Consider the following 25,368-nt stretch of genomic DNA (forward strand, 5'->3'; position numbering starts at 1 on the left):
AGAAGAAGAAATAATTACACGTGCCCTGGATCTCAACCACTGGGGGCCGTGTAGATCACCAACACTTCACGATCGCTGCTGAGATTAGCACCTGTACCCCAGGAGTGAGCATGGCCCAGAGGTTGTATTCCACAGCCAAATCCCAAGCTCCTCATTATTGTAGCTGCCTCATTCCTTGGTGTTAAATAATCTGCTGTTTTTTGCTCCTCAGCTGGTCAGGGCTGGGGAGAGCTCTAAGTCAACTCACTGCCTCCCTAAGACTTGAGGGATGGGGGCTGGGGGTGGACTACATGGACTTGCAGTCATAAATCTCCCAAACTCAGTGCAGGAAGTACATAAAGAGGTGAAAGCTTCCTCTATTGCTCCTCCCCCGCTTGTCATCATCTCTTTATCTTTCCCTCGCTCTCGTAGCTCCTCCTCCGTTACATTGATTGCACGCGCAATGTTTTTTTTATACCTAATAACATCTCAATGTCAAGTATCCATCAATCTGCTTCTGTCCATGCACTGCATGTCCCCTTGTGTGCACACACCTCCCAATCACGGATCCCACACACGTTTAAAATATGGAGAATAAATGAGCCCACGTGCAGACTCCATTCTGCTGCTAAGCTATTAGAGTTTACATTTGATTGCTGCTATAGGAACACTGCGCTCATCCTCGTGGTTGATGGGATGGTAATGTGGTCACGCTGAGGCCAGTCCACTTTCATTTCAGATCATTTAAGACACATTTTGCACAGAAGGTTAAGAACTGCACAACACAATTAGGTGGAAGTGGATCAGTGGATCAAATACACCATATTATGGTTTGGTTCATTCTTGGAAATTATTTGCCTCCTTTTATCTCTGCCAATTAGTTCTTCCTTCCTTCCTTCCTTCCTTCCTTCCTTCCTTCCTTCCTTCCTTCCTTCCACACAACTTAGTTACTTCTTTTGCTTCTGGTGTTGCTCCCTCTGTCTTTTCCGAAGACTCTTTTCTCTGCTTCCACTTTATATCGCTTTTAAATCCTGAGGGCTTCCTTTTCAACTGCAGTTTTAGAGCAATTGATTATACCACACCCCTCTCCACCATCGCCCTCTCCCTGTCTGCACCCCCAACACACTCACACATTCTCATTTCCTACCTCTCACTGTCCTGCAGTACTTGACTTTTCTGATATATATTTCTCTGCCTTGCAGCATTGGAAGGAGAACCATGTGGTTTGTGCAGATATGAACACACACACACACACCAAATAAATGCTGATGATCTGTATAAAAAGATATTAACATATACAATTAAAAAAAAAAAGACAAATCCCGAGGGACAAACAGGGAACAATCTCTGTTTGAAAGTAAAAACAGAGGAGAATTCGAGAGACAGCGCACACATTTACATCCTTTCCTTCCCTCCCTCTCTCTCTCTCTCTCGCTCTCTCGCTCTCTCTCCCTCACACACACACACAGGGATACATACATACACAGACAGAGCCCCCTCTCACACAGGAGTAGATAGTGAGAGCAGAAGGAGCAGGGTAGCAGGAGTGAAGCAGGAGGGCTGCTGCTGATTGCACAAAGCCAGGGAAGGAGTGCACAATCCTGGGGAGAAGAGCAGCTGTGAAATGACTGGAAGGGAGCCTGCCAGCCACTCCTGCAGAGACCTGAAGGTAAGCCTTGTGCGCGGCTGATGAGGAGAAGAGCAGAGGAAGAGGCTCAGAGAGGCAGGCAGAAGAGGAGAGGGAAGGTTTAAAAGCCGCTGATGCATGATACGACTGTGGCTCCACATCCAAGCTGCCTCGGCTCAATTTGTCTCTGGACGGCATCGCATGCTGTGATTGCATTATGTGTTTCATTGCACTGCCACAAATCCAATCTGGAGTGGGTTGCCTGGTATGAAAAAAAAAAGAAAAGTGCACGTTACTTGAGGAGAGATCAAAAACTGCAAGAGTCAGATATATCGAATCAGAGGCATGAGGGCAGATAGCAAGAGGGGATGGGAGACAATTGAAGACACTTGGAAAGCGGGCGAGCAGGAACTCTTGCCTCCTTCGCCATATGGCCCCTTCATCTGTTGTCATTGACTCCTTCATCTTGTGTCATTGCAGAGATACATAGATCATCACCATGCATCTCCTTGCCCTCACAGTGGGGGCTGGGTAATCAAAAAGCCGATGGATTTCTCTGACGCAAGCAGTGAAAAGCCTGTCAACAGTCCTGCTGCTTCTGCCTGTTCTCGTGTACGATGCTGTAGTTCTCTCAGTGCAATGCAGGAGATTTACAAGAGCAGCAGGAACAAGTGAATGTGCATCTATCTGTGGTTTGATACAAGAGAGAGTGTGTGTGTGTGTGTGTGTGTGTGGAGGGGGGGGTGGAGTACCACACAGTGGCACGCAGTGCTGCATGTTTCAGCTCCTACATGTTTTTAAATGTTCAATAAAAACAGCAGATAAAGCAGTGTGTGGTAGTGATATAGCTCTTGGCAGTTTTCCATGAATATTGTAAGCCACACGGAAGACATTGAGAGAAAATCGTTCACATTGATTCCCTGGAAAACACTCTCTGGACTGAAGATTAGCCAACATCTGATGTACACCTCTATTTTCTCCCCGGCTGTATGGCACCAGTTCAGAGTTGTCACTGTAAAACTTTGATGACAATGCAGGGGCGTAAGCGCCCGCATTGACAGAGCACACTTTACCCTGACCTTCTTCGTATCCTCACCATCGGAGGAATGTCAAGTGTCCAGATAGTGTGCGGACTCCATCGTTAGTTTGTCGCATCATGGACAAATAAAGCCATCTATGTAGCACTAAAATATGACATTACCAGCCCAAATCCTTCGTAGCACAAGGACTCTGACTCTAACAATTAGTAATTGCATGTCTTTTATACAGAACCTACCTATTTGCCATACTTCAGCCTACTTTATTCCACTGTACTGTGACCTGGCTCACAGCTGGTTGAAATATGGACTATTTAAAGAGTGTATGTGGGAGTGTGGGCTACTGAGATGTAATGGTTTTTGATGGATGGCCTTTTGACCTTATTATCACTGCTGTCATTGTAGCTGCAACTCAGTGCTGTGTGTGTACCTGGAGCCTCTCCTGCTCAGTTATTATCCATGCCCTGATCTCCCTAACGAGAGGACAAAAGAGGGCAGAGGGTTGATGTAATGCGCAGCAGAATCTTAGAAGACTCTCCAAAGAGAAGACACACAGTGAATAATTAATTGGATCTGTTTATTTAGTCAAGACTTTGTGTCTCAAGGGGATGTGGGGAAAGCTCTGCTCTTCAGCAGATCCACATTCTCTAATACCACAGCGGCACATTTGTGTCAAAAGCTTAGCCAGGCATGATGTGTGTGTTTTTTTTTCTCCTCATATTTAGTAGCCAGGAAAATGTGTGCATGTCAGAGAGCGGCATAAAAATGCAATGTTTTGTCATGTGGCGGTTCACAGACCTTTATGCAAATGCTTTATTTATGCAACAGAACTAGTTACCATGTATTTATACTTCTTGAGCTCTAGTTTGTACACTTTACTTTTAGAAAAATGAATGCATACACACAATCTTGTCAACCCCTAAAGAAAACGTCGCTATAAATCTGCCTCTAACGATTGCCAGATTAATGCTACGTGGCCCACACACTTCTTGCTGCATGTATTTATCCACAATTCATAAAAGTTAATACAGCACGCTGAGCTGCTGCTGCAGCCTACAGCGCCAACATGAAACATAAATTGCCCCCCTCTGCGTGCTCGAGAGTTGCATGGATCTCCTTTTCGTCCGCGTCACCTACAGTAAGTCAACATGAATGATGAATGGACAAAAAGGTGAACCTACTCACCACTGAGTGTGTGTCTGTTGTTTGACGCGTGTGCATGTGCAATTTGCCTAGTTTTAATTGTGACTTGTCAGGGGACCACAGATGAAAATTAGCCCCAGGATATATCTGGTGCAATGCATCAAATGGCACAATTTATGGGTTTTTTATTGTACATGGTCCCTTCATACACACACACACACACACACACACTCACATACACTATAATGTCTCTCTATAATTGTAGAGATGTATCATATTGATTACCCTCCCTCAGCCCTATGCCTCACTGTAACGATCACACGCAAATACCTTTTCTTAATCTGAGCCAAATCCTAATTCTATTAAATCAGCACACACACACACATGCGCACACGTTCATGACATGTGTGTAAAATTCTCAACACATATATATAACCCTAAAGGTCTTTCTTTGTGCGTTTTGTGGAGAGCCGCTTCACATATCCGCATGAGTAAACATGTCTGTAGTTCTGTTACTGTAAATAAGAGTCCAGGTCACTCTCGCACTGTACGCACGCATACTTCATCTCTTATATTCCCCCTGTAGTATTTCAGGGAGTTGTCTTCCTCACACACAGTCATCTCAAGCAAGTTTACACAGTAACCATCGTCTCTTTCGACCTGAACAAGAGCGTGCCACCATCTTGACTGAAAAGTGTTGTGTTACAGGGAGCATACACAGGCAGCACTTATTATTTATCCATTAATAACTGAACTGTCGACTACTTTGATGCTCAATTAACATTTTTGAGTATTTTTTTTTATAATTAAAAAGACTTTTCAGCTCCAGTATATTAGGTTTTCGTTGCCTTCATATTTCAAAGGAAATTGAGATTTTAATCCACCATTCATCGAGATTGACAGAGAAATCAAATATTTAGTTGAGGCCCTACTAGTGGACCAGCACAAAAATAGGCTAATCGCAAAATGTACGCCATGCAGCTGTGAAAAGTATTACCTAACATCTGTCACTGAGCTCATTTCTAATAGTTTTTATACTGACCAAGTGGTAGTTCTGGAATTAATAACATTTACATGACAGAAATGCCAGACTGCTGAGTGTGATCCGTCACAGATTATACCTACACGTGTGAAAATGCACATTCCCAGGCAAGTCCTGGCTCATCTGTCGCCAACAGGTTATGTAGAAGAAAGCGAAAGGTTTGCAGTATCTCATTCCTGGCTCAGACGTTGTGGCTACACCAGCCTTTATATGGTTAGTTTAATGAAGGCGGATGCCTCATTCCATTCATGAGAACTCCTTTGTTAAGCCTGAGAGACAATGACAGAGATGTGTTACACCGTCTTGTGTCCAGCTCATCAGCATTCAGGTCGGGCCAGTTAAACCAAATCACACAGGAGTTCATGCCGATTGTGTTACACAGCTCCTGCAATCTTATCATGTAAATTCTTGTAAATAGCCCACCTCATACACGTACAGTTGGATATTGTTTCATTCTGTGTATGATATACAGGACAAGGACTTAGTAATCACAGTCCCTAGTTGTCCTGTATTACACATTCAGGTCTAATCCACATCTGGAGGCTTTTACATAACCATTTATGAAGCGTCAGCATTCATCACCCAGGGGAAGCACGTCCCTGTATATGTGCAGCTCATTAACCCACATAGCAACTAACACTGTGTGTTAATAAGGCCTGAGTGACAGCGTGGATGTTTTTCTTATATATTTTATTTAATTGTTAGGTTTTTTTTTTAAGTAATTGCTGGGGGGGTGGGGGGTTCAGCACCAACGCGCTTCACATTTAAACAACTCAGATTAATTTGCACCGTGCACTGTGCCGTCAGCACAGTGGGTTTAAACAAGCGGATCTGAGGATTTTGCACACGCAACTGCAGGGTCACCGTCTCATTACATGACTGGGGACGTGCTGACTATCGAGAAGGAGGCTCCTCAAAGGGACAAGTACAGGGACACAGTGAAGCATGGCAGGAATTTCAATCAAGATCGTTTGACCTTTGGCCCCTCCAGCATTCTGCATGTGCTGCCGGGCTCTGCAGCCCAGCCCCACCCCGCTAATGGCCTCCTATCCTCCCTGTTCCCCCCCCGTCCTTTACAGTGAGATGAGGCATATGAATAAAGAACATCATGCATTGTTCGGTACGAATCAATGGATTTGATTTATAAACAAATACGAAGATTACTCTCTCTCACATCACTCTTTCCTCATCATTATTCCAGTTTATTATTTTTGCTTCAAATACAGATCGCAGTGGCATATAAGGAATCAGATCTAAAGCCATAAATCACAGCAATGAGAGACCCACACCTGATAAAAGGACAAAATAGTGTCGGGGAACATGTCCACCCACCGACATCTCTCATCTCTCTTCATCACTCTTCAGGCCAGCAGGGTTGAAGAGGGTGTTATTTGGCTCCAATAGGTGTTGGGATTTGAATCCCATCCACGCTCACTTCAACATTTGAAATCTTGGTTGTCACATTTTTTTCGTAGCAGAGCATGTGCCCCACAAAAGTGTAGGCTACTGTAAGAGGGAGATTGAAACCAGGACAGAGAGACTGCTGTGTGTGTGTGTGTGTGTCATTAAGGAAATTGTTTCTCGCGTGTGAGTCAAACGTCTCGATGCAGCAATGTCACTCCAGAGAAGGTCAGCCATGAGAAGGACACAACAGGATACACTCAGCTCACTATCGGGCATAATGGGGATGGTAGAAACTTTGTGTGTGTGTGTGTGTGTGTGTGTGTATGCAATTGATTGGTCCCGGGTGTGTGTGTGTGAGAGTGTGTTCCTTTTGCCTGGAGCCAAACTAGCTGGGGCCATTTTAAGTCATTTGACCCACCCAACCTCAAAGTGTCATAAGTGAGCAGAGATAGGGATGAGGCCATGTTATTTCACGGGCCAGTCTTAGCCCCGGACATAATTATGACCGGTCCTGCAACCATGACTCGTTGCTTTCACTCAAGGGGTGGAGTGAATGAGGGAAAAGGATAAAGGAAGTAGAAAGTTGCAGTGCCACCATGGCCCACAGTCAGAGACAGCAGATAAGCTGGATTGACTCCAGTGTAGATGCCAATCTGATGCAGTGATTCAGTGAAAAGAGTTGCTGTTTCTTTGCTTTTAAAAAGTGCAAAACCGCTGCAGTGTGGTCCTTCTTTCTTTTCAATCCCTCCGTCTTTTTTTCTTCTTTCTTTTCTATTTTCCCCTGTGCACTCAGTGTAAGCATTGTATTTGATGAACCAACAGAAAATCACAGGCTATGACTTCAAAATCCATGGACGGGTGCCCAATAGTAGTCAAATCTGTACTGTAAACTCGAGATGCAGTGCTGAGTGTGCAACATCATACTGCCATTTGTAAGCCGGTCATGCTCAGCAGCAGGGTTACAACCCGGAGAAGAGGAGAAGAGGAAGACTCAGGAAGACAGAAAACACAACATGTTGTTTTTGTTTTTGTTTTTTTTGGTGGTGGGGTCATATTTTTCAACAGTTAATCATTGGAACCACAGTGTTTGTACTTGAGGGTAGCGAGCAGCATTGGTCGTATTAATAAAACTTTACAAATTCTGTGCAATTTCAAGCAGGAAACAGTGTTTCTGAACAGAGGCTAAATTGGTTACATCTGTATAATGGGAAATAAAGAAAAAGAAAAATAATTAAACAGTTAACGTTGATCAAGTGAGAATTATAATTCAGGCTGTTGCGAGGTCTTATTGGGGCACTGATTAGAATTGATAGAATCCAACTCTTGGCTTTTATCCACTGACCACACGCGTTTCTGAAGTTGTGGTCGTATAATTGTACAAAATTAAATCGCAGCGCTAGTCAATGCATTACATGCCCTGTTGGAAAATTATAGATTTTGCCACAGGTTTAAAAGGAACAAGCCAAATTTTGTTGTGCGTTGTACAGATTATTTTTTGAAGCGTGCACGGTCAAGACAAAGGGAAATATACGTACTATAGGTATCCCTTAGGAAGCAAGTTCCCTGGATTTGCTATGTTTGTCTTGGCCTTAAGGACATCATATGAGTGCTCTTGTTATCAGGACACAAACACAATCCAGCCAAAGGAGCCAGTCACTCTCCCATTAACAAGATAAATGCTTGTTACCCTCTTAAAGCACTAAGATAAATCACCCCGGCTGTTATCCATGTTCAAACACCTCTCATTTGGGCTCGTTGAGCCTGCTGCTGGAAACTGACGGTGCAATCACAGCCTCACTGAAAATATACACAGGTCTGAAGTTCACTGATCTCCGGGGAGTCATGTATAATTCATGAGAGAACCTAAAATGATTCAAAAAGCAACCCCTGTAATGTATTCTGTGAGGTTTTCCCAGAAGCTGGTGCTGTGTGTGTGTGTGTGTGTGTGTGTGTGTGTGTGTGCTACATCTCTGCTGTCTGTCTGTCTTTTCCCCGCTCAGATGCCTGTCACGTCACTGTGCCCTTTGCTTTGGACCATCAATGTCAACACCGCATTCCTGTGTGGATCTGATTTGTGACGTGTTCTTCTCACTTCCCTGCGCTTGCTTTTGCTCTCCCTCCTCTTGCTTGTCAGCGATCAAACAGAGTAACATCAAAGACAGATGACAAGGAAATTGCAGATGTTGTTAAGGCCCTAAACCAACAGCAAAGGTTTTTCTTTGTATTCATTTATATATATATTTTTTTACTAAATTAAGAGTAGGTTATTGTCAAACAAAACCCAGAGGCTCTGTAAGTCAATTGCCTCTTGTGGAGCTCCAAAGGTGTCGTAAGATTGCTGCTAAAATTAGGGCTTTATCAGAGGTTTGCCACACACTCGCCTCCATACCCCACTCCCCTTCATAACTACAGCAGTGGCTGTTATTCCCACATCATTCAGGAGGCTTTGATGGAGTTCTTTTTTTTTCTCCCTTTCCTGTCTCTTTGGACACATCACAACAGTTTACCTGTTTTGAAAAATCCATCTCAGCAGAGCAGAGAAATGACATCATACATTGTGCACTAGTGGCGCATCACCTAGAGCTGTGCATCCAAAACAACCACAAAGACATTTCATTTTATTTCATCGTCTGCGTGTTCTATTACGCTTCGATTCAGTTCAAATCAAAAGGGGCAACTGGATTGACGCCGGAATTCTTTTTTTTTTTCAAGATGCCCCTGCATGATGTAAGAGCGCACAATGTTTGTGTGCAAACATTTGTGCGTCAATACAATAACTGTGCAAGCATGCATTGTCTGCCTGAGGTCACACATAGCTGGAGCACCTGGAGATTATGCCAATAATAAGCCTCCTCTTTGAGAAAAATGATGCAGTGCAAATTGCTGCACCTGAGCCCAATTCCTCATTGTACAAGCAAAATAGAAAACAGTACGGGACACTTGGTCATCTGCCATGTGACGATAACAGCAAATGTCTAACTTTAGTATTCCAGCTGCGACAATGCAGCACCCTTATCATCCCACTGTGTGGCTACTGTTTGGAGCAAGCACACAATTTTTGTTGTTATTCCACATCATCGCGATCACTGTTGTTATCACCAGAATGATACATGTTGTGATACTGAGCTACACACTGTGAAGATACATCTGCTAATATCATTGTAAGAGAGCAGGACACAGATTTCCGAGTAAAAACAAAGGTTGCCGTATAAATAGCTCCTTCAATATGTATATATCTGTATAAGTGCAAACATCTCACTGTGTTGAACATCTGACCTTTCAGTTCACACTGCCTTTGTGTGTTTCTTTAGGCTCTAATTACACTACAGCAAATATTGACATATTGACAAATTGTAACAATTAAAATGACAAGTAGAAAATATTGCGCCGGAGGGGGCTGCACTGCATATCAACAAAACATTGTTAGCGTTGACACAATGTGTGTGCTTCACAAAGTGGATGTGCAATTTGGATTGCTGAGGGTTGAAAGGTTGAAAGGCCTAATGGATGTAGATTGTTTGCAATAGTCACTGGGGACTGGATCTTTGACCTTTGACCTTTTGATGTACTAGTTGAATTGAAAGTTGCTGATCAGCGAATTCAAGCTCTTTCTGACAATGCAAATGGCAACAAGATATTTATAATTATTCATATAAAGCATGTGTTACGTAAGACACTAATGTATTTGTTTTGTTCCCGTAGGTGTTGAGCTTCAGCTGAGAATGGCAGGAGATTCTCGAGTCCTCATGGACCACAACATGGAGATAGGAGTCACGCCCGCACAGGTAACCTGCACAGCCTATGCCTAGACACCAACTCCTGTTTTTCCAAAATGGATATAAAAAAAATGGTGGGAAACATGTGTCATGCACTGTCCCTGGGATTGGTGGCCTCAGGTCTCACCTGGCTTGAGGGACTGCTGGACGCTCTGTGCGTCTGGGTCCTGACAGGCCTGCTGCTGAGAGCCAACCACACATTCACGTAATCCCCCACTCTAATTCCCAACTACACGCAGATGCACACATGTGGTTGTGAATGTTAATGTTCTTGCTGTTGTAATCGGTGTCTATTGGTATGGTATTACCGCTGATGTTGTTACCGTCATCGAATCATGTTGTCTTGTCCAACCTGCTTGTTTTTCGCTCACCTCCCTTCCCCCACCCCACCCCACCCCATCCAGTTAAGTGGCTTCACATCGCACCAGTCCGAAATGAAACCATGCAAACAAATAATTTATTAAGTGAATAAATGAACAGGTCGAGTATGACAGCCTCTTTCTGTGCAGAGCAAATCTGTCCCACACGAGGCGTCCAGTCAGTTACACTACATGCCCAAGTTGTTGAACGGAACAAACGCGGGGGAAAAAAAGTGGTGGGTGGGAGACATGAGATATGATAGACTGGGGGTGGGGGTTAAAAACATGAGAAAGATAAGGATAAAACCACGACATAGGAATGAATCATAAGGACAACGTGTCTTTATGTTAGTGATAAAGGAAAACCAGACGGATGGCTTTAAAGAATGTTAAAAAGGCCGAGATATTCTGCAGATATACAGTTCTTCACAGATGAAATCAGTGGTGCAGATTATAGATTAAGCTTCCGACAAAGCACAAGCGCCTTTCTCCTGCCCAATAATGAATGGTGGAGTTGCGCTAGTCATCTGATAATCCTGCTGATTGGGATTTGCGGTGAAACCAAGCATGGACAGAGAGGCTCAATAAGGGACAACACCTACCACTTACCACTGCCACGCAGAGAGATCTAATGAATTTGTTTATGACCACCGTCCCCAGGGACTGTATCGACTACAAAGGCCAAAGATTGGATGGCACTGGTTGTGACAGCTTCATCTATCACTCAATTAACCTCAGCTGGAAGTGTGGAAATGAACGAGCCTATTTTGGCTGTCTACAAGCAGTGTCGTCCTGATAAAGAACCATTTTAAAACAGCCACCTTCACATTAAATGATCTTGTCTGTATATTTGATCCAATACCCCAAATAGAGTTGGTAATAAGGGAGCCCAGTGACATTTAGTGAGTGCATTGTCATCAAGCCCACGTGTTGCAATGCAGGTCAACATGCACCGTCTTTTAATTCCTCTGTCATAATGTGCCTTAAACAGGGACCCCTTCAAATCAATATCCTTAAGTGTATGTGTATGTACACAGGTCAGCAGTGAAAGGGCACCCAGCGTCTGAGTGAAACCCCTTACTAAATCTGTCTGACAGATTTTATTACCCGGGCTCTCCAAACGAAGGCACAGCAAGGATATTGCTAAACTGACACAGATTGTCTTTGTGATAGCACAGAGGAGAACTTGGTGTAAGCACAAAAGGATGGAAGTTTCTGGGTCAATAACATTTGTACAAGTGGTCTCATGTTACGTGTGCAAGAACATGTGCACGAACTCATAGAAAACAAAAGCAAATTAACACGACGGTCAAAATCCACTGTTTAAATAAACCTCTTCATTAGCAGAAGCCAACATTATTGTCCCTCATATCCACACCACCCTTGGAATATGATCCAACACTCATTACATAGCCTACCATTCTGAATGTTTATGCACATGTTAACAGGACAGTATGTCATATTTAGCATTATCTATTGGTGAAATTGCAGGTTGCAAATACCCTGACCTTCCAAGTGTTTAGTTTGTTGACGCTCCAACATCGTTATTATAACATTATTTCATGTAATTTAAATACTTTTACCTAAATCGTACACACTGATGTTACCAAGGGTATAACTAGAAGTAGTATTCCGGCATTTCCTCCTTTTGCCCCAGTGTGTAAAGTGAAATTGTAATAACGCGAAACTACAGATTAAACACTAACTCTGTTTTATCGTATCGCAATACATGAACCAACAAGGGACACTGTGTTGCAACAGGCATGGTTACTATATATGCAATGTGGCTAACAATGAGAGGGACAAATGGCTTTCTCTCACCCAGTTTGTCACAACTCTACAGAGGGCTGGGTCACAGGTGTCTGATTAGAAACAGAAGCGAGGAACAAGGGCCTTTCTCTGTCATGACAAAGCATTTTAATTATCAGCTCGTTTTTTTTTGTTTTTTTTTTGCTTTGTTTTAAAATGCAAGGATTCAAATCTGTATACACCTTTGGTCCACAATGATCTGACAGAAGTGTGCAAACAACAGCCTCCTGTTTACATCAGCACACGTATGTCCGGTGTAAATGATTAGTCTGATGATAAACATTTTACGATGTTTTATTTTGGCTACAGACATGTGACAGAGAAATATCATTGTGTTAGAAAACACCACTTGGATGGACGTAGTCTCAGTTTGAAAAATGTCCATGTGTCAATGGTCAATTTTAAAAGTGTCCTTAACCTTTTTTCCTGTTTGTATCTGTTTGTTATGTATGGATGTTTGAGTACGTCCAAGAAGATGGTCAAAGAAAATGGCCAATTAAGTCCCTACATGTTTTCGTGTGTTTTAGCTCACGTGCCCAGGCATATGGCATTCCTTATAAGGATGGCAAAAGGGTTTATTGGGGAAAGATGGGAGATGTGTTCCAATCCAGGCCTGTCAGTGTCCCATAGGGTGTGAGGAAGGGAGCACAGGGGACAGAGAGAGGCAGGGCACAGCTGTGGAGCCAGATTGTCCAGCTGGAGCTGGGCCAGCATTGACAAAGACCTGTGTGTCCCTGTGTCATGTCCTTCAGTTTCAGTTTTCACGTGTATATAGATACATATATATATTTATATCTATATACACACACAAATCAATTAGGCCAATATAAAGTACACCCACCATTCAAAACCGCCACTGTTTTCTCAGCTTTGTGTTTTTGATTGACCATAATCCTTCTCCTCACTTTGCTTCCTTCCTTCTGAATCTCTCCTGTTCCATTTAGGTGAAGAAGCTTCCTAAACACTTGCGGGATGCTCCAATCACGACAGAGAGAACCCACTTGATTTCTGACCCGGCGAAGAAGCCACGGCAGCGATATGTGCAGAAGGACGGCAAGTGCAATGTCCACCACGGAAATGTACAAGAGACCTACCGTTACTTCAGTGACTTGTTTACTACGCTAGTGGATCTACGCTGGCGTCTAAGTTTCTTCATCTTCACTTTGGTCTATGTTGTCAACTGGCTTTTCTTTGGCTTCCTTTGGTGGCTGATAGCACTCATCCGTGGCGATTTGTTGCATGCTGACGAGAAGGGCTGGACTCCATGTGTGGAGAACCTTAACAGTTTTGTCTCAGCCTTCCTCTTCTCCATTGAAACTGAGACCACCATTGGGTATGGTTACCGTGTGATCACAGAAAAATGCCCTGAGGGTATCATACTGCTTTTGGTGCAGGCTATCTTGGGTTCTATTGTGAATGCCATGATGGTGGGCTGCATGTTTGTGAAAATTTCACAGCCAAAGAATCGCGCAGAGACCCTCATGTTTTCACACAAGGCTGTTATCGCAGTGCGAGACAACAAGATGTGCCTGATGTTTCGGGTGGGCGACCTAAGGAACTCTCACATCGTGGAGGCATCAATCCGAGCAAAGCTGATCCGGTCACAGCAGACCAAGGAGGGGGAGTTCATCCCACTCAACCAGACTGACATCAACATCGGCTTTGACACGGGAGACGACCGGCTGTTCCTGGTGTCGCCACTAATCATCTCTCACGAGATCAATGAGAAGAGCCCCTTCTGGGAGATGTCATTCACTCAAATGGAGAAGGAGGAGTTTGAGATCGTGGTTATCCTTGAGGGAATGGTGGAGGCCACAGGTATGGAAGTGGGGGTAGTAAGGGGTGGAAGATGGAGATGGATAAACACAAAGACAGTTTGAATGGAAAGATGCACGGATGACAGATAGATAGCAAGAGACAGAGATAGATGGATGATTGCTGGAAGTGAGTTGAGTGGGTGGAATGGGAGGATGGTTAAATGGATGGAAAGGCAGAAGTGGCTCGCATGGAAAGTTGCACTGCTTAAAAGAGGAAGAGCACAAGTGAGTGTCTGCGCGAGCTTCAGGTTGTAAAAGATAATATAGTAATGGATGGAAAGACGGAGAGACTAACATTAACAGATAATCGACTCTTAAAGTGAGACATGAATAATAGTAATGCATTTCGGATTAAAGTTAGTGGAGAATTTAATGAGGATTATATAAGTTTGATAATTCACTCGACGTTGCGTTCTGAAGAAAGATGGAAAGCGTTCTTTTTGCCGTCGTCTCTGACCTGCATGAAGTCATTTGCAAATTAGTTTTTAAGCAACAATTAAAGCAAGGCAAACAATTGAAAGCCGATCATAATAAATGTTTCCTTGTGCTCAAAAGACCCCGCATTTCCCCTGTTACTACTTCATGGTTATGTCTTGATAGTGTTTATTTCAAAATGAATGAAGCGTAAACACCCACAGTGCGGGTCTGTGTTTTGGGTAAAAGACAAGCAGTTCTTAAAAGTGCTCCAGGCTGGTTACATTTAAGAGGCAGACATGGTACAGTAAAGTTCCACAAAGCTCTTATTTCCCTGCAGCCAGTCAAGGCAGCAAAAGGAAACTTGTAGCATCTGCATCTCTAAGTCATAAGCATGCAATTATCTTTATTATTCACCCCTTTACCTTGATGAATACAGGCATCTTCACGGCATGGCCCATGACAAGCTGTTAATTTGATGATCTCACATGTTTTTCTGTGGGGCATTGGCTGAATCGTTTATTGTTTATAAGCACAATGAATGCACGGTTTATTGTTCAGGGATTAGCTGTTCAAGGACTAATTATAATACTAATACTAATACAATGCATTATACATGTTACTTTGAATATCATTGTACTCTGCATCAGTGAGTGAGACTGGCTGATGATGAGCGTGTAGAAGTACATAACTGTTGTTTTTTTTGTTTTTTTAAAAAAGGCACACAACTGCCAAGCTATTCAATGCAGCCAGGCATGGTGTTGCAAGTATCTGAATATTTCTGCTCTATTTCTTTTTAGTTTCTTTCCCCACCAAAGCACCAGTGGTCATGTCATCATGCTTCCTGCTCATGCTGCTGCTTTCTTCACTCTGACATTAAATCACATTTTGCTTCACCGACAGGGACCATGGCATCAGGCAGGGTTTATGTCGTCACTGTCCTTGAATGCTAGGCAACGCACCAATACGATCATCAAAACTAGCCCTCCCAGTATCCGTGTGTCCCCTGTTAACCCTATTGTGACTTCACAAACAGACTGGAGGATGTGAGCTTTGCTCATATAGTTTATGGGTAATTGGCGTTCAAATAATTTGTCAGGACTGTGTGTTGTGCATTCACACTCTCTGCACACCTTGGTTGTAATGAGTGGTTATTTAAGTGTTTATAATCAAGTAACAGAATTATCGCAGGGATAAAAATGTCAAGTGCGTGGCGATGCATGAGCTGTTAAACGCAGCATGCCTCGACTAATCAGTGCAGTTTGGCTATAAAAATTTACAAATTGATGAAATGACAAATAAATGAGGCTGTAAGGACATTCAGAGCCGACTAAGCAACTCCACGTGCTGTGTTTTAAGTGATGAATCTGCTCTGTCAGTGGGGTTAGGCATCAATTGATAGTCTGGTCATTCCTTAGGTCTCATGCAGATTTGCTCCTTTGTTTTTGTCATGATTCTAATAATACAACATAAGTCCAGGTGTCTCATATCAAGCACAGGTTTATAATTTAATGAGTGCTTTGGGAATGAGAAACTAAACAATAAGCATCACTTTACACATGGGTACTTTTGTTCCCAGTGATCAAATGCCATTACAAAAAAGCAATAATAACTTGTATCTTAGTAACAATCCCATTTCCAACATTTCAAAATTGATTAAGGCATTTACTGGACAGATTTTATTTGTGGACAGCGAGTAAACTTTTACTTTTTTTGCCATCACAGCTATTGTACTAAATAATGAAATATGCCTCCGTCGATGTGTCCTGTATACTTTTTATTCTACATATACAATCACAAAACCTGAAGTGATCGTTTTTGGCCCTAAACCATAAAGTTAAGCACAATATTTAGCTCTAAACAAAAAGTGATTACGACACTGTTTACGGTTACCGGTGCCAAGCCCAGTCATATATGTTAGTGTTGCCAACAACGATCCTTGTTTTCATTCTTGTACTAGCTCTGGAAATAACAAGTTTATACCAGTGTTGTTTTCGTCAACGATGACTCAGCGAGTGCACATGTCCACGGCCCCGAGAAGCGGCGAGGTCCGGGTGGGGGTTCGCTGTAAACCACCTTCGCCCCAAGCCCTTCCGAGCCGATCTAGAGTCGGCTCTATATGTGACTAAAACTATCACATATAGAAATTACTAAAACGTGACTAAAACTATCACATATAGAAATGACTAAAACGTCACTAAAACAAGCACATATAGAAATGACTGAAACGTGACTAAAACTATCACATACAGAAATGACTAAAACGTGACTAAAACTATCACATATAGACTAAAACTTATAAGCGTTTTAGTCCAAAAGACTAAAACTAACTAAATCTAGAATGGCTGCCAAAAACAACACTGGTTTATACCAGCTGCAGTCTGGGTTAGTTCTCATCTTTAATTTATAAAATAAGCAATATACCATTTCTCAGAGTCCTGAAAGCATTTTCCTTAAATATTGTTGATGTTTAACCAGGGGTGAATTCCTTTATTTATGCTTTCCAGGTAAATTGTTTATTTATAAGTATGGCTTATCACTATCTGGCCAAGGTGTTTGGAACCTCTACATATCAGCAAGGAAAGCATTTAGAGAAAAGTCACGTGTGTTGGCTGTATTGAGCTATGCCTCTAGTTTCCCCTTATTTATGGAAAAGGTGATACATCATGTGACATGTATTAAGCTGAGCTTAGTTTAATCTGAACTAAGCCTATCACACTGGGGATAACCAAACACAGGTGAAACATGTCAGGGCATGGTAGACATTTACAATCGACAAAAGGTAACTCAAGGGATGACACACTAGGAAGAAACAACAAAGTGAAACAACAAAGTAAAACAATGTAGTTCCAATTTCAGGCTTTGTTGCAGAGCATATAAATACATACAGCACTGACAAGTGCTCTTATTATTTGTCCAAATGAGGTTATTCCTTAATGGGATCACAGCATCTACCTGTGAGAAAATGATAGCACCAAATCATCTCACATATGTCAAAGTTGAATATTCCGTGTTATCCTCTCTACTATAAGTAGAGTAAGTGTTCCTCGTGACCCTGAACTCTGCCAAAGTTTGGTCAATCATATTTTCTATGAGTGTAGAGTCTAGAGTGGTACAACCATGGTTGCTATGGCACTGGTTACTGGGCCTTGTCGTAGTCTTCACAGCTATTCAAGAGATTAAGTGAGCTATTGCGTATTCTAAAATGCTAACAGATATTGTGCAGGTCCAAGATTTGACCCACGCACCATATTATGAACCAACAATGAGTATGATTTTATCTACAACCCACATCTAATTTAACCTGCTACACTGCTAATATGATGACTTAACTATAGCTTATTTATACATTATCCATGTATCCATTTAAATTTGACTTCACTTTCTCCCCGTTATCACTTAATATGTTGGTTTTTAAATAATGTTACCACACAAGCCAGCAATTCAGTGTATACACTGTAGTATAGAATGAAGCATTTGTCGTGTGCACTTAATATAATGTTATCGATCCAAAACAAATCTGTCAGGAGAGAATAATGACTAATAATACAGAGAACAAGCTATAACATATGCCTGCGTCACATTTATTGGCAGAGAGAAATCCAAAAGCATGACGAGAAGGATAGTTAATGAAATGGCAAAAAAACAGGAAAACAAGTTAACATGGAGTGTGAACGTTTACAAATTCAGCACCATGGACAGTGCAGTAGATTAGCCCTTGTGTTTCAACACTGAAACCATTAATGGACATAAAATGAGTGTGTGTCCATTTAATGGGCACTCAGAGCTGCAGAAATCTGTAAAGCTGTCCATGAGCAACACCTCGCTTTTTATGAATGCTGATGTCAAGAGTGCCAACTCAATGATTCTGTAAATTATTAGCGTTATATTTTGTTTTCCATCTCCCCAAACACACAACCCAAAATATTCTCTGCAAATCAGGACACACATCACATAACCACCCATGGATCAACACTGGATATCTTTGAAAATTGGATAATCTATTATATTTATATAACCACTTCATAAGGTATGACACCCTAAAAAAGGGTCAGGGGCACCCAGTGAGGGCTTCTGCTTCAAGGTTCAAGGTTCAAGGTTCAAGGTTCAAAGTCTTCTGCATACCTTGATTGTAATGTGTGGTTATTTGATTCGAAGCAGTCTGGCCATTCTCCTCTGACCTCTGGCATCAACAATGGATTTTTGCTGCTGCTTTTTCAGACCACTCTCTGTAAACAGTAGAGATGGTTGTGCCACATTTTAAGTCACATAAAATCACCATTCTTCCGTATTTGGATTCTCTGTTTTAACTTCAGCATTGACTGAGTTGCTGCCATGTGATTGGGTGATAAGATAGAGGTGTTACCAAGGAGTTTTGTAGAATGCTATGGAGCTCTATCATTGTACAGCTTGCAAAACCTGTGACAACATCGCTTCATCTGTTTGTCATTGTTTTGACTTGCAGCATCCTTGAGGGACTCACAAAATTGCTGCTGTGGGAGAAAACCTGGTTTCTATCTAAAGATATTATTTTTACACTGTATCGTTGTTTTCCAGTCCAATGTCTGCCAGTCAACAATAGTTTGAGAAGTACACACGCTGGCCTCCTTTCGCGTTATTCCAACACTGATGCACATCAGCATGGTGGCATTCTGGCAGCGATACTTGACCTCCTTGTACAACCTGTCAGAAATCACCTCCGTTTCATGCACAGACCGTGATGGGCATTTTCCAACTGCAATCAATCAGCTTGTGTTTTGTTTAGGGAAAAGTGGTAGATTTAAAAGGATTTGTATTGTGAAATTACACAGAAGCCACCGAGTATCACAAGTCGATGTGGCTTTCCATCAGCGGTGCACACGATGCACAATACAGTGAAACAAGATTCAAAGATAACAAACAGACAAACATTAGATTTTATTATTTAGGGGCTTGTGTCAGAATTAGAATACTTGCATCCCTGGTGCTATTACATAAGAGCATAATTGTCCATAGTATAAGAGCAGAGAGGTATTGCACATTATATATATATCGCATGGATTATTGTAGGTATTTTGTTGATGTGCAATTAATGAAGAGTGTCAGGCTCATAGAAATGAGTCCAATTCCAGTCCATTGGCTCAGAGTGTTAGACACTTCGACAGTTTGATGGCAAATGGCAGGAATGATTTCTTGTGGCGCTCTGTGGTGTAACGTGGTGGAATGAGTCTGTGCTTCTGTGTCGGACAAGCAAGCTATTGAGAGAGTGGGAAGAATTTTCCTGTCTGACACTGTTGCCAGTTCTATACCCTTACAATATCACCCGTCTTTCAGGTCAGTTTATTAAGTCCGTTGGTATCCAGTGCTCTCAGCCTGCTGCCCCAGCATGCAATAGCAAACAGGATAGTACTGGCCATCTCAGACTCATCAAACATGCTGAGGATTTTTGTGGAAAGGTTAAAGGACTACAGCCTCCGCAGAAAGTAGAGACAAGTCCACTGCCGCTTCTCTTACCACTCCAGCTGCAATCCTTGTCGGTCGGCCTGGACAGTGTTAAAGTCAGCGATGGAATATCAGGTGTTTCAGTGAAACACATTATACTACACTCTGTATTCCATCTGACTCAAAATCCATCTTGTAGGCCAGATATCTCACGCTTTTTTTAAGATTGTTTTACGGCAGGCTCACAACCTTGTGGAGCTCACTGTCTGTGCTCCACAAGTGGCACAAGTTTGCCTCTGGAGTGGCAGCAGCAAACAAATAAGTAGTCATCTGAAATCTTGGCATTTCTTCTCTCCTCAGCATTTCCACTGCTCAACCCCCATTATTTCTGGAGGTTGACATACATTGGTACTTTTCCCCGCAGCTATACATCACCGTATCACCTGAGTGACAGGCAGTAAGAGAGGTGGCACACATTTTACACGTCTTATCTCTATTCTCGAGACACGACATCACAGCACACACCGTCTAACGTATGCCCATGTTTGACTTTCTTTAGGATCAGTCAAACTTCAAGCATATACTAGCTTACATGCATCAAACAAAGGTCTTCATAGAATCCCATGTTTTCTGCCTCCCCACGATTCTTGCAGGCCTTCACGGGGGGGAACATTGCTCCATGCTGTGACTCTTCTGCCTCTGCTTTGCCTGCTTGTGGCAGATTGATCTTTAGGTTTGAATTTCTATTTTTAGCGTGTGTATGTGCTTTTGGAGAACCGTTCAGTTTTAGTTGTAATCGTTGCTGTGTAGACCTATAATTACACATTATTGCAAACACAGATATTAACACAGACATTAACCCTGCTATGATCTGCAACACTGTATATCAAACAGCAGAGAAGAGATTAGTAAGTGACGACAAAAATTTCCCTTTGCATGAATTAGTCAGATGCATGTGGGCTAAAGGTCATAAGCTCTCAGGGTGCACAACATGAAAGCAGCAGCAGCAGCATGTATTTGCCGTAGTTACGCCCGCAATGACATTTGAATATTCTGGCTCGTCAAAATTGTTAATGTGCAGGTGTCTAATAACAGTGATGACACATTTCCTTCTGTTGTGCTAGTAAGGCAGCATGCACACTTCCCGTAACCTGACAGTGACTCACCTAAGAAGAACATTTGCAATTTCAACATTTTAATTACACCTGCAGATGAGACGAGATAAACTGTTGACCATAAACTTAGGAAAAGCCCCATGGCAGATTAGATTTCTCTGGTTTCACACGTAACATGATAATGTCACACGCACTGCACACGCTATACTATATATGGTATGACAATAAACCGCGTGAGAGCTCGGTTTACACAATAACAAGGTTGCCATTATAACTTTAAACATGCACATTCATACTTTGCAATAACATCATAATCACATGGAGCCAGCAGTGATTAAAAAAGATTATACTCTTCCATGTGCATGATAAATTAGTGGTGTGTGAATGAGAACTAATGATGCTTTCTGACTGACAGTTACTGTAGCGCTTGCGTTGACTACTTAAAATAAGCTGTTTTATATACAAAAAAATTAATAATAGTTTGCAACTTGTAGAATTGCACAGGGTGTAAATTGTGGGCCACCTTTGAAAGAAAAGAAAAATACAACATTGCTTGTCCTTGTTTTTCTTTAACAAAGAAGTCTGCAGCACAAATGCAATGAATGGCTGACAAAACTAGTTGTTCTTTAAAGCAAGACGAGCGAGAGCGGAAAACTTCAAATTATGGGCCAATATCAATACTGTTTAGTAAAGTATTGAAAAACAGAACAAAAGCTTTTGCAGGCAAGTAAATACCTAGCGAGTACAATTTCCACAGCCTTTCAGAACACAGGAGGGACTGTGGCAGGTGCTCGTCCTGAGGTCTGACAATAAATGAAGACAGATATTGTAATTCTATTGCTAATGTGACCATATGGCTGTACCACACGTTCACATATATTACTCTTATGCACATAACATTCTCCCTCTCGCACATATTGTCCCTTTGTTTCACATGCAGTTACATATACTGGAGTCCTGTCCTACATATATTAATTGATAATTAGAAAGTATCATGATAAACGTAATTATAGCCTAGATATCAGTAGTGTGCGGAAGACAAGTATTTGAATATGAGAGCATACGAGTATTTCTGGGTACATTTTAAGTTTGCGTTGTGTAGTAGTCAATGTCCAATTCTGATAAGTGTGAAATCCTTTTCATATTTGGGAATTGATTCTGTCACATTTCGATCAAATCGTATAAAAGTATATTTACCATGCAATAACAGACTGCCCATTTCTACACAAACATCCAGACATTTCAAGTCAAAAGCAACTTGATATGTACCAAAAAGTGATAAAACAGCAAATCGGGCTGCAAAGTATTTCGCTGGAATATAATAAAACCAACACATCAAACTCTTTGTCAAAACAGTGTAGAAACATGTGTCACTGCGAGGGTCATTGTCTTTGATTTTTTTTTATACAGTCACAGAAATAAACATAGTTAAATGTGGAAACTAGGCCACTCGTATTCAGAGGGAAAGCTGAAGAAAGACGTGAGGCTCAACATGAAATTAGAAATCTATGTCTATTTAGATACAGTGCCTTGTGTAACCCTGCAACTGGCTGAGCAGGTTGTTGGGTAGGCCTCACTAAATTCCACATCTGTAGGCTTGATCGGTGCCTGTCATATGTTACCGGCTCAGTGGGAGGATAAATTCCACAGATTCTATAATGAAGTCAGACTGCAGTGAGAGAGAGAGAAAGTAATAGTGACACATCTCCTTAAGAAGCTTATCTCTTCAAGTTTCCAGTGCGAGGTGTGAGAGTAAATTAGATGCTTGTTTTGTGTGTAGGATTATTCGCCAACTTGCCTCACAATTCATGCACGGATTTGTTTTCGCATTACCTAGCATCTGTAACATTTATTTATATTACTTATGCTAAAGCTGTGTCCCCCAAGAGAGAACAATGGTGCCTGTAGCTTAACCACTAATGAGAAGCACCTCTTGTTTCCACTCAACCCAAGACTCGTAGCATGCAGCTCAGTAACAATGAACCACCTCATTTTTAGAATAATTGTGTGTTTTGTAATTCCCATTCGCTACTATACTTCTTAATAGTGTTTGTTTTTACAGTGGAGACTTGATTGTGTTTTTGCACAGCTAACATTTTTTAAAGTGTGTCTGATCTTGTGTGTGTGTGTGTACAGAGACAATTTACCAGCGACGTTATTAGTTGTGCCGATTTTCCTGCAATAACTAATAAGAGTCACCTCCATGTTTTCACTGACTAGTAATGAAAATAGTGTAATGTAGAGTATCGTAAAACTGTGTTTTAACATCTGTAGCACATTTTGCAAATATCAATGCTATTTTATCTTCAACTTGCTAATTAGCAAAAACATATTAAAGATATCTCTGTTCCGATAAGTGGTGTTACCAATCACCGTGATTATAAAAGCATGATGAAGGTTTAGCAGGAATAGTTATTAGCCTTTCTGTGTGTAGTTCCTGTACAGCCATGAATAATTGACTGGTGCTGTCTCTCTTTCTCCCTCCATCTCTTTCCATCTGTGTGTGTGTGTGTGTGTTTACTTGCCCACTCTGTTTGCCTCTTTTCTTTCCTTGTGCATGTGCGTGACGCATTGATTTTGCTTGTTTTGTTTTGTGCCTATCCATGCATGTGACAGGAATGACATGCCAGGCACGGAGTTCCTACCTGGACACGGAGGTGCTTTGGGGCTACCGCTTCACACCGGTTCTCTCATTGGAGAAGGGCTTCTACGAGGTAGACTACAACAACTTCCACGATGTCTACGAGACCAACACTCCCACCTGCAGCGCTAAGGAGCTGGCTGCGAAGCTTCGGGTGGAGCCATTGCTGCCTCAGCTTTCGCTCCTCAGCCCCGAGCCTAAAATTCATACTTTTGACCCTCTGGACTGCCTGTCCAACCAGGACCCACTGAGCCAGGATGAGGACAAGGACGAGGAGAGAAATTCAGGGGCAGACAGAGGAGAGACCAATGGCTTAGCTGCAGCTCGGGATGAGCCACCCCTTGCTGATGGATTGTCCGGCTGATTGGCCACTTCAGTGAGAGGAAAGACTGGACAAGATGACAGGACAGTGTAATGCTTAATTTAGTCAATGGTCAGCAGACATCCATCTCCAGTCCCCGAATCATGCAATATTCTGATACTAGAGGGTCAATCTATAGTATAGATTGGTTTTGTAGTGATGTACACATACAGACGCACACGTACAATATCTATATCTACACTTTAAGGACAGTGGTTCAGGTTGTCTTTTTATAATCATAATGACCACTTACTGCTGTAACAGCTCAAGTTGTATTACTTAAACCTGAGCTAAAACTGGTAGCCATGACAGAGTACCATGGGCTTATTATGGATACTCCAATATTCTGGATTTAGAGCGTGTTTATTCACCTTCATTTAAACAAAGTATTGGTCTCGTAACTTAACTACTGTGTCTGACGGCAGCTTCTGCGTGCTAATGGGATCTTGTTTTTGATCATGTCAAAAGAATTGTGGGAGATCATGATTTCCTTTCTTTGTCAGTGTTGAGTCTGAAACCCAACTCGCCTATAGGAGGAAACATTAAGGCCTCTAGTTCACATATGCAAGAGAAGATGTAAGGAGCTGTTCTATAAAAGGCAACTTGTACAAGCAACCGCAATCCAATTTCCTTTTCTGTGTCCATGGTTGTACCATTGTAAAAACTGTCATTCTGTGTCTGAGAGCCTTGACCCAAAAGGAACCAGCAAGTACCTCATTTTATACCAATTTTCAGGGTTTGAAATTAACACAAAAGAGTTACATGCTGGTAAGTACTATGCTACTGACTAACTACATGAAAACATCATGGTTGGTGAATTATTTAATTTCCCTCCCTGCTGTGGGAACTAAAACATTAATTTTCTTTTTCCTGGTAAAGCACAATTTCCCTTGAGATTACCCCCACACTGACCCAACCACCCACCTGCTACTGGCTGATGCATGTCAGCCCTAATTACAAGTGATGTTCAAATGTAGGTGCAAATATTTATATGAAATATTTATGCTCTGCTATTTGAAATGTACTTTTTTTTACACCATACATGAATATTTCAGACACAAGCAAAACAAAATGCTCCATGTATGCTTTTGTGTTTGTTTTCTTTTTTTTATTTAAAATATTCAAAAAGACATGAGGCTTTTGAGGCTGCACAACAGCAGCGATGATGGGAGCAGGATCTCTGTCATGAATGATGTACCTGGCTGACCCGAACACCTGCGGTAACCTTCACCTAATGACTTGAAATCTTCTTTTCCACCCACACTCAGTTCAATCTGCACTTTGACCACTTTTTCCACAAGCCTCCCCGGGTCGTTTGCCTAACATAGTTTACGGCTCTTGAAACTACGGTTTTGAAAGATGACACTTGTCCTGTGAAGGCCAGTTGTAGGACTTTTTTTTGGGAAACAGACACACAGAGTCG

At 42.0% G+C, this 25,368-nt stretch overlaps 1 protein-coding gene across 1 annotated transcript; it reads left to right on the forward strand.

The window, feature by feature from the left end:
- The first annotated feature begins 1,480 nt into the window (after positions 1–1,480).
- On the forward strand, positions 1,481–24,981 carry kcnj5 (potassium inwardly rectifying channel subfamily J member 5). Its single transcript, XM_044032901.1, has 4 exons — positions 1,481–1,648; positions 9,935–10,017; positions 13,121–13,994; positions 23,560–24,981. Exons 2-4 carry the CDS (start codon positions 9,955–9,957, stop codon positions 23,946–23,948), a joined length of 1,326 nt encoding a protein of 441 aa, XP_043888836.1. The 5' UTR covers positions 1,481–1,648; positions 9,935–9,954; the 3' UTR covers positions 23,949–24,981.
- Positions 24,982–25,368: the final 387 nt, after the last annotated feature.

The sequence above is a fragment of the Solea senegalensis genome, linkage group LG8, assembly GCF_019176455.1.
Source record: "Solea senegalensis isolate Sse05_10M linkage group LG8, IFAPA_SoseM_1, whole genome shotgun sequence".
Classification (NCBI taxonomy): domain Eukaryota; kingdom Metazoa; phylum Chordata; class Actinopteri; order Pleuronectiformes; family Soleidae; genus Solea; species Solea senegalensis.